Source organism: Gavialis gangeticus, unplaced genomic scaffold (genome assembly GCF_001723915.1).
Source record: "Gavialis gangeticus isolate Ggan-Ray unplaced genomic scaffold, GavGan_comp1, whole genome shotgun sequence".
In the NCBI taxonomy this organism is placed as follows: Eukaryota; Metazoa; Chordata; order Crocodylia; family Gavialidae; genus Gavialis; species Gavialis gangeticus.
The window spans coordinates 92,281,783-92,290,977 of record NW_017729034.1 but is presented as its reverse complement, the minus strand read 5'-3'; the positions used below and the strand labels follow the sequence as shown (position 1 = coordinate 92,290,977).

At 40.5% G+C, this 9,195-nt stretch overlaps 1 protein-coding gene across 6 annotated transcripts in view; it reads right to left on the bottom strand.

The window, feature by feature from the left end:
* Window positions 1-9,195, bottom strand: part of NHSL1 (NHS like 1) — a 227,253-nt gene that overhangs the window by 82,521 nt on the left and 135,537 nt on the right. For 5 of the 6 annotated variants that reach the window (XM_019527084.1, XM_019527079.1, XM_019527080.1 and 2 more), the window contains exon 2: window positions 5,477-5,629. In XM_019527084.1, coding sequence (XP_019382629.1) covers window positions 5,477-5,629 — 153 coding nt within the window. Of the gene's footprint in view, window positions 1-5,476; window positions 5,630-9,084; window positions 9,190-9,195 lie in introns of those variants that run through there. The other variant, XM_019527082.1, reaches the window with a different exon arrangement.

Below are 9,195 nucleotides of genomic sequence, written 5' to 3'. Positions count from 1 at the left end.
TGCTCATCTGGGGGGTGCTAAAAATAGCCTCTAGCCCCAGGGGGGTGGGGGGAGACTCCCAACCCCTCCCCAGCAGATCTTACCTATCCCCCCCCACTCTGATGCCCCGATCCTGCCTGTGGACCTTACCTGCCCCCCACCAATCCTGGAGCCTGCTCGTCCCCCTGAACTCCTCCATACCCCCCCCATCCTGACTTAGCTTAGATTGGCCAGCCTTAAAATAGATTTAAACTCCCCCCAACCTCTCCAAAGATCTGTACACGCCCATATAGGGCAGCTGGTTAGGCTGTATTTGGTATCCAGATTTCCTTCAGTCCTCATTTTTTCCTTTTCGTGGCCCATTCATTTCCTCTAGACTCACACAGGAAAAATTCACATTAATTTTCTCTATGACCCACAGATTTTTAGCATCATTTTATTCTCTTCTGCATCCTTTACACTGAAGAATTTAGCAAACCTATGAGAATGTGAATAAGATCCTTGCTAAGATAAGCTCTCAAGAAATGGATATTTAAACAAACTTTGATAAAGGATAAAGAAACAGGTGTCTTGGATGGAAATGCCCAATATGTCTCCCTCATCTGCTTTATTGCATGTTCCAAGATCTTGGTTGAACCAAATATTCACAACTAAGAGAAAAAAAATTGTTTGGTCTAAAATAAAAGCATTGCAATGAGAATACCATTCTCAACCTCTATTATATAAGTTAGGCAACAAATTTAAGTGAATGACTGCTCTTTAAAAAGGTATTAGCATAACTGCTATCATTATTTATTGTGCATTTCTCAACGCCTGTTGAATACAATGAGTCTTTTCCCCTCCTGTTCACTTCAACGGGCTTCTGGCAAGGCCCATAATATCTAAAACCTGCTGAGTTTTTAAAATTTGTATCAGTGTAAATAGTTTGGGCCTTGTATAATTTTACAAGCTCAGCAGGTTTTGACCTGGTTAATACTAGAAAGAATGGCCATGTAAATATCCCTTGACAAAGCAACAGAGTTTTTGTTTAACTATTTTGAAAGATTTTACACATTTGTTATCTTGCAAGGTGACTTAGTGGCAATTTCTCTGCTTTTGTTGGTTTTAACCTGGGCTGATTATTACTTACTTAGCATGCACTAGGGAATAACAGCAACAAAATAATCAATCCCCTCCAATCAGGGTGGTCAGGTTTATAGATTTCACAACCCAAGCATGGCTTAAGCCAAAAGACTTCAGCGGAAAAGAAAAATATAATTAAATCAAAACGCAGTGAATAGTTCAGCTCCTAGGATACCCCATCTAATATTTTTGGCTGCAGTTGCTGTAACTTACCTGTCTTCATTTTAAATATATTTTAAAAAGTGCTATACGAGGTTAACGTTCAAGTTTAATCATAGAGCCTAGAAAGTCAAAGTTATAGATCCCATAGTAAGCCGACTGCTTTTTATGACTATTTCCTCGAGATTTTACATTACAACAACAAATAAAATATAACTTTAAACAAACATAAATGTAAAGATATAAAATTTATTCTTTTGCCACAGCTGCCTTTTTCAAGATGTCTGCCTATCCTTTCAAATGGGCAAAGGATTAAAATGGGCAAAAATAAAACAGGTGAGAACTTTATCCATTTTATGCTGCTGCTACTTCAGAAAACTATAAGCAGTAGCAGCTGTGTGACTACTTGTAAGGAAACATGAAATAACACAAGGATGTAAAAAAGTCTCCACTAAGCCACATCAGCATCCAGGAGACTGGCAAAAGTATAATGCTGCCCATCTTTTATCAAGGGGATCCCACAACAATTCCCTCTTTAACTAGATAAACTCTGTATTGTAGCAGTTCATGTTCCTGCAAAGGTAAGTAGTGAAATGTGGATATATTAATTTGTTTTTCCATGTAAACTAAACCCTCTCTCGGAATTCAAACAAAGCTTGGACATAAAAACATAAGACATGCTTCTATTTGGTGCATCTGAACTTTGATTTGGAAAGACTGCATTATAACAGGGCAATCTGTATCTGCAACATGAAAAGTTCTCCATTTAACAAGGGGGAAAAAAGCCCCTCGTGATGGATTTAAGTACAAGGCAGAAGGGGAAGGAGAAGCATGCTGTTTTTAACCTGAGCTTCTCATATACCAAGGCATGAAAGCAACAAAATAATCAATACCCTCCAATAAGGGTGGTCAGGTTTACAGATCTCACAACCCAAGCAAGGCTTGGACCAAAAGACTTCAGTGGAAAACGAAAATATAATTGGCTCCAACTCTGGCCTGAACCTAAAGGTTAACATCAGAGCCACAGGTGCTGCCCACGCAGCTCTGCCCCATCACCCCTACCCCCTGGTGCTTACCTACTGGCTCCCGCTCTGGCAGGGCTCCTGCCCCACTGCAGCATGGGTCACAGAGCATGTGGCTGTTCTGGGCCCAGACCAGCCTCATAGCAATGGTGGCAGTGGCAGCAGCTCTGGCCTATGCTCAAGTAGCATGAGGCGGCACTGCCGGGGCAGGGGGCAGGGAGACAGGTGCTGGGGTACACTGGCACAGTGAGGTAAGCAGTGGGGAGACAGGCGTCAGGACCAAAGTGTAAGGGGGCAGTTATAGAATTTAATGATTGGGGGGGTCATCTTAGATTCAGGGTGATTTTGGATTCAGATAGATACAGTATTTCTTGTTTCTTTTTCCCTGGAGAACTGAGAAGTCTCCTTTGAAGAGCAGTCTAGGAATGCAGTGACTTAAATTGTAATTTAAAGATGCTCCTTAACTAAAAAGAAGACTACTGAGGCTGAGAATTGGGTGATGGTCCCTGAGTTATGTATGTAGTTAGGGAGACTGAAGAACAGCGGAAGCTTGCTTACTGCTCCACAAATAAAACTTGCTTTTTAGTTCTTCTCTTTCCCACATTCCTGTGTTTATTGAAGCTGATGATTACTATGTGGTGTCAGAAGTGGAGAATGAGAAAAGACATGAAAGAAGGTGAGATCCAAATTAAAGAAACTGGAATCTGAAGCAAACAGAGCAATGCAGCCACAGGGAAAAACAAAGCCTTCATAAGTGATCATCCTGCCACAGCCATGAGTTGTTTCTCTCACGTCCCTGTGACGGGTGCCAGTTCTGCATGCAAGGATGTGTGGGAAGCAGATCATGGCTCTGCCCCAGGCCCCTGCCCCACACTATCACTGGCCTACAACCCCACCCCTGCCCTAGCCACCTGTCCCACTCCCAGATGCTGCTTCCTGCCCTTCCGTGGCCCCATTCACATCTGCCCAGCCAAGTGTGTCCTGGCCACGGCGGTCCTGGCCTGATCTCCATGGAGACCTTGCTTGCCCACCTACTCCATCTGGTGCCCCCAGTGGTGGGTGCAGGGAGACAGGCCAGGATATCCTGGCAGCAGGGCCAGGTCTGGTAGTGGTAGTGGCAGAGACAAAGGAAATGGCAGCCAGGCAGAGCTGGCAGCTCCCACAGCAGCAGCTCAGAAGCTGAGTTCAAGATCATTACTTTGCCTGGGGGACAGGTAGCAGACCACCATAAATCAGAAGGCTTTAGCACAGAGAGGAGAGGAAGTTCTTTCCAGTGAGCACCAGCTAGAACAAAAGGAAGTCAGGGACTAAATTTATCAACCTTTAAATGTCTAATATGAAAGACGTGGACTCTGCGCAACTCTGAATGCTGAATATGGGAAGAAGATAGGACACACCTTACAAGGACATTACCAGTAGACTTCATCCTTCTCAGATTTTGGCTAATAGATACATTTTCCAAGCACAAAACACATATAATGTTCTGTATTATTGCACAGTAATAGCATGACCACATAAAATAGCCCATTTACAATGAACATTTTATTACTGCTATGGGAATCTTAACTTTCATCATGAAACTCTAAAAATTAAAACATTGGCTTTGAAAATTTATCATCTCTTCGACCAGAAATCTCACTAATTGGAATTTAAAAACAATGTAGTTCTGTTTTCATTTTTTTAAAATGTTAAAGAATTGTATTTATTTTGCTATTCATTACCAGCCTGTGGCAGCATGGAAATAAAATCTGTTTTATGTACAACAGAAGAAATTTTGGTAATAAACTGATTAGTTTCTATACAGTGCAACTTCCAGTGACTAATTAACAGCTAGCCCTGAAGCTTTTGTTTTATTGAAGAGCCCCAGAGAAAGCGACATCAGTTAACCACTTAGCTTGATATCTTCAAGCTAATATATAGCAACGACAAAAATTAAATAAATCAATCAATTTCATACTAATATGGTTTATATATAATCCACTAAAGAAAGAAGAGAAATTCATCCCTGATACACCTTCAGTGAAGTAAAAGAACCAACAGGTGGAATGAATTTGGCCTGTATAATTTTCTTTGCTAGGGATTCCCGAGATAGAGACTAGGTAGAAAAAGTAAATAACTAGTAGTTAAGATTTAACGTTTTGCCATTTAAAAAAAAAAGTACCTACCACATTTTCTTTAGGTTGTAGCAGACAAGTGCCTTTTTACTGTAAACAGCTGATAAGTATGCACACTACAAGACTACCTACAGGAAACAGTTCAAAGCCAAAGCACTATACAAATGAAATAAGTGCAAAAGCATTTCAACTATCTGCTGGGTCCCCTGTGATCTAATAAAGTTGGCGGTCATTACAGTCAAAGGCACCTAAGAGAGAGCGTGAATGTCAATTAACAGCAGAACTGGGAAAAAAAAATACACAGAATAAACTGTGGCAACAGAACATTTTTCCATTTGTATCTATAAAAAGAACATTTCTGTGCATTCAAAAGACAAGTAACAACTGTAGACTATTTTGTCCTTACAAACAAAATAACTGGTGTTTAACTTGGCCTCATTCTTAGGTACTGAATGGCAGGTGAAATTGTGGACCTCTCCTCTTCACTGAATAATCAAAAGGACAAATAGGTTTTAAAAATCAATGCAGCAGGCCAGTGCCTTAAAATGTTTACCTCTATTCAAAGATGGACATCCTGAACTTGCCTCCCATAGCTGCTTCCATTCAGCTGACTGCATGAACAAAACATAATGCCACTTTCTATAGCCGTGGCTATAGACATGCAAGAGCCAGTAACAAGCCAGCTTTACAGACTTAATGTTTTTAAAAGAGATACTTTGCATGCACTTAAAAAAAACCTTTTTTCATTTTTCCTTTTAATGCAGGAACCCATCCATCCCAACTCCAAAATTTATAAAATTAGAATCACACTGCATTTAGGTGTACACATTGAACTCTGAATGCCTTTACATGGAGCTGTGCATGTGCATGCTAGAATTCTGTCCTTACAACTTTAAGAGCAACCTTTTGTAAAACAGAAGAACAATGTCTTGTTTCTGAAACCCAAAATATGCTTCAAAAAGATTCTGAGCTCCACGGAAAAGCTAGGCTCTCTCTAGTGGCAAAGAAGATATATGAGCATGCATATTAGTGATTTCTCTATGACAATTTATGAACAGTTTTAAATCAGTGGCATCTTACCTCTCAGCACTGACTTGAGGTTCAACTTAGCTTGGCGATGGAGATCCTCCACACAGGGTGGCCTTGAGGAAGGCAAGAACACATTTTCTTGCTGATGCCATGGGGCAGTATAATGGACTGTCCATCTACTCTCTTCATCTAGGTTGGAGACAGCTGCACAAAAAACAGAGGATAATGCCAAAATGAGATAAGATCAGATGAGCTCTATTAATAAACGGGTAGTAAATGTAGGGGTTACTGATAAAAAAAAAAATGGGAATATGGGACTGGAAGAAACTCTTGGTTCCCAGCTATTGCAGGCAGCTACCTCATATACTAACTGTTTTAGCTCTATCTTAAAACCAATGAAGGCGTTTAGCCCACTACTCCAATTAGAAGGCTGCTCTAAAATCTTACTCTTAAGTCCCAGTCTAATGTATTCACAATTAATTTATATCCATTTATTCTACTGACACTGCCCTTCGGCTTAAATAACATTTTTTTCCCTCCCTGGTGTTTACTCTACTGATTTATTCACAGACAGCAGTCATGTCCCCTTTCAGGCTTTGTTTTACTAAGCTACAATAAGCCAAGCTCTTTCAGCCTCCTTGAATAAAGACAGGATTTCAATTCTCCTGTTCACCCCAGTAGCCCTGCCCTGCTCCTGTTAGTAGAGAGGTAGTTAGCCTCATTTGTTTGAATTTAGGCAAAAGGTAGGGAAGGATGGCACCTTTGAAACTAATTGATTATCAGTTACTAGTTAGTCTCTAACTTGCCACCCTGCCCTGTTGGCCTGCTAATTTCAGTTACAGCCTGAATTCATCTTCCCTGATCATGAATGACTAGAATTATATAAGTGGCAAAGATATTTTGGGGGTTGGTCACTTTTATTGGACCAATTGCACAGCTGGGAGAGATTTTAGACAAGCTTTTGACAAGCAAAGTTCTTCTACAAGAGAGCACTTTGTGCTCAAAAGCTTATCTAATGCATCTCCCAACCCAGCAGTTGGTCTCATAAAAGGTATTACTCATAAAAATATCCTCATCTCTCCCAGACTTCCTGGACCACCAGCTGCAGCATTGCTCCAACGCTACCACTGCGCAAAATTATGCAGAGTATTCCACATGAGGTCTTGTCCACATGTGGAAAATGGCTGGGCCTCTTCTATTCTCACACTGGTAAAAATCAGAAACAACTTCACTAAGTTGCACTGGCTTTACACTATCGTAAGTGCAAACTGAATCACGTTTTTACATTTTCCAGCAGAACACAGGTAACAAAACCTTCCTGTGGCTCAAGGACTGCCTCAGGATCCATCAATGAGCCATGGTAGATGCCACCTTTAAATCAAGTGATCACCACCACCAACGACAAACTTCCCACCACACCATCACTAACATGCAACTACATTTTCATTTACATCTATTAAAATGAAATATTTGACACTCTTAAAGTTCAAGGTTCTTTACAGATTAGACCTAGTAATACATTGATTACCTAATTAGCAAAAGCAAACAGCCCTAATATTTGCTTATAATTTATCTTCCCTCACAGATAATAGTTGCTCTTGTTTACCATCAATAATAAAAAAAACTTTTACAGTTGAACAGCCCTATCCCTCACCCTGTAATAACAGGAAAGGGCAGTTGGGGGTCACATGTTATGATCCCTCAGGCAGCATTTGGCCTTCAGCCCACATGCTATGCATCCCTGCTTTTATCTAGGAAGGGTACAGCTGTGCTGTCTCCCAAGCACCTGTCATGCTGGCTCAACCAAATCATATTGGCTGCATTGCTGTCCTCCACTTTTTGGAGTATTCATTACCTTTCATTGCTGGCAGTTGGGCATTGTTGAGGGATTGCACAGCACCTACTTCAATGCACACAGCGTAGGACTTAGTGTTCTAGTATCAAGAATAAAAAAATGATGTGCTCTGTATGGCACCAGAGAAGACATACACAGCAAAGCCCAGCAGGAAGGGGAGAGCATCCACACATCTGAGAAGTGACTGATCCCCTCATCACAAACTCTGGAAAAAGGATTTTGATTCGAAAATAAATTGTATTCATTAAAAATAAAAGGAACCCAGACTAAACTTCAGTATCTAAACACTCCTAGGTATTACAAGACACGAGTTTAAAAAGGGCTAGATTGTGGAGACTCTTAGTTGAGTTTCCCTGTTTCTTTGGTTTTCTGTCAGACTTCAAAGATATTTTTCATAACATTTTGGTTAGATTCTTAAGATTGCTTTGGCCACAAGGCTCCTCCTCACTTCTACCTATTTGCATTGCACTGGCTGAGAACAAATGCACTTCATGCAGCAAGACAGAGAATGCCAACAACATAGAACGATTTTGGATTTTAAACTTCACTGCAGAACAACAAGGAAGTTTTTTTTGCCTCCCTGCCTGCCATCTGACACCTCCAGGGAAGGAATTCTACCTGATCACCACATCAAAGAGCTACTCAACACAGCTCACAAAGACACTCATGGACCCAGAGGGACAGACTTCCATCTTCAGCTCCCTCTGTGCAAAAATGAAATTTATTTCCTACTTACAGGGACTTTTTACCATCTTGTACCATCTACACTTTTCCCAGAGCCTGACGAAGGGACTTTGATCCCGAAAGCTTGCAGAAAAGGAAAATGTTCTTGCCATTTTCCAGCTGGTCTAATAAAAGGTATCATTTTGGAACCAAGAGTTTTAGTTTTTTGTATAACAACATAGGACTGCATTCCCTGTCCTTGTTAATTGGAGGTCAAATTCACATGATAATGAACAGACAGATCACTAACTACCTGATCACAGCAGATACTAGCCTCGTCTTTTAGAAAACCAAGTATTCACTGACGTGCTGAAGAAGAAAACTCTTCCTAATACATCCCCCTTACAGAAAGGTTATAGAAGAGACACTCTGACAGAAGGATAGCAGCCATATTATTGTCCAGCTGTCGTTCTGCCATACCAAGAGAAGTTTACTGCTTTTCTAAAGTATAATTAAACAACAAAGATGCTCTATGTATAAGCTGTCATGTCAAACTATTTCAGTTGTAATAGATTAAATCAAAAATCACAATAATTAAAAGAAAAAAGTCTCCAGCTACACAGAAGCTGCAATTAAGTATAAAAGCTTTGAAATTCACAGTGAGCACTGTTCAATCCAGAACAAGGTTTCTGCATAAAAGTTGAGTCTATTATACATGTTCAGCAGCTGCACAGCAGGGGCAACCAGAAGACATTACATTAACACCTTTGCATGTTATGATACCTGCAGAGAGCAGCAAGGGACACAAGGCTTTCAATCTCAGTATCGAGGAATTTAATATTATAAGGAAAAGTTTGGCTTCTTCAGAGCCATTCAGAGACAAAAGGATACCAGAGAAGTCCACACATGCGCGCGCGCACACACACACACACACACACACACACACACAAAGAAGCACACACTCAGTAATACTGTCTTTCATAATAGTTTCTGCACATTACGAAGCACTGCTGCATAGGAGAAACGAATAGACATGTTGATTAAGAGCCAATAATCCATAAAGCATCATTTAACTGAATACATTTGTCTGCTGAAATTCCATCACTTCCCTGAAAGAGAGCGCATATGCACAATTACTTACTCTTCCTCTTGAAAAGTTTAATTAAAGATTTAAGTTTTGTATTGATGAACACCACCATTGCCGACGCGCTTATCTGCAATCCTGGAGTTTATATCCCATACAAGAAGAAAA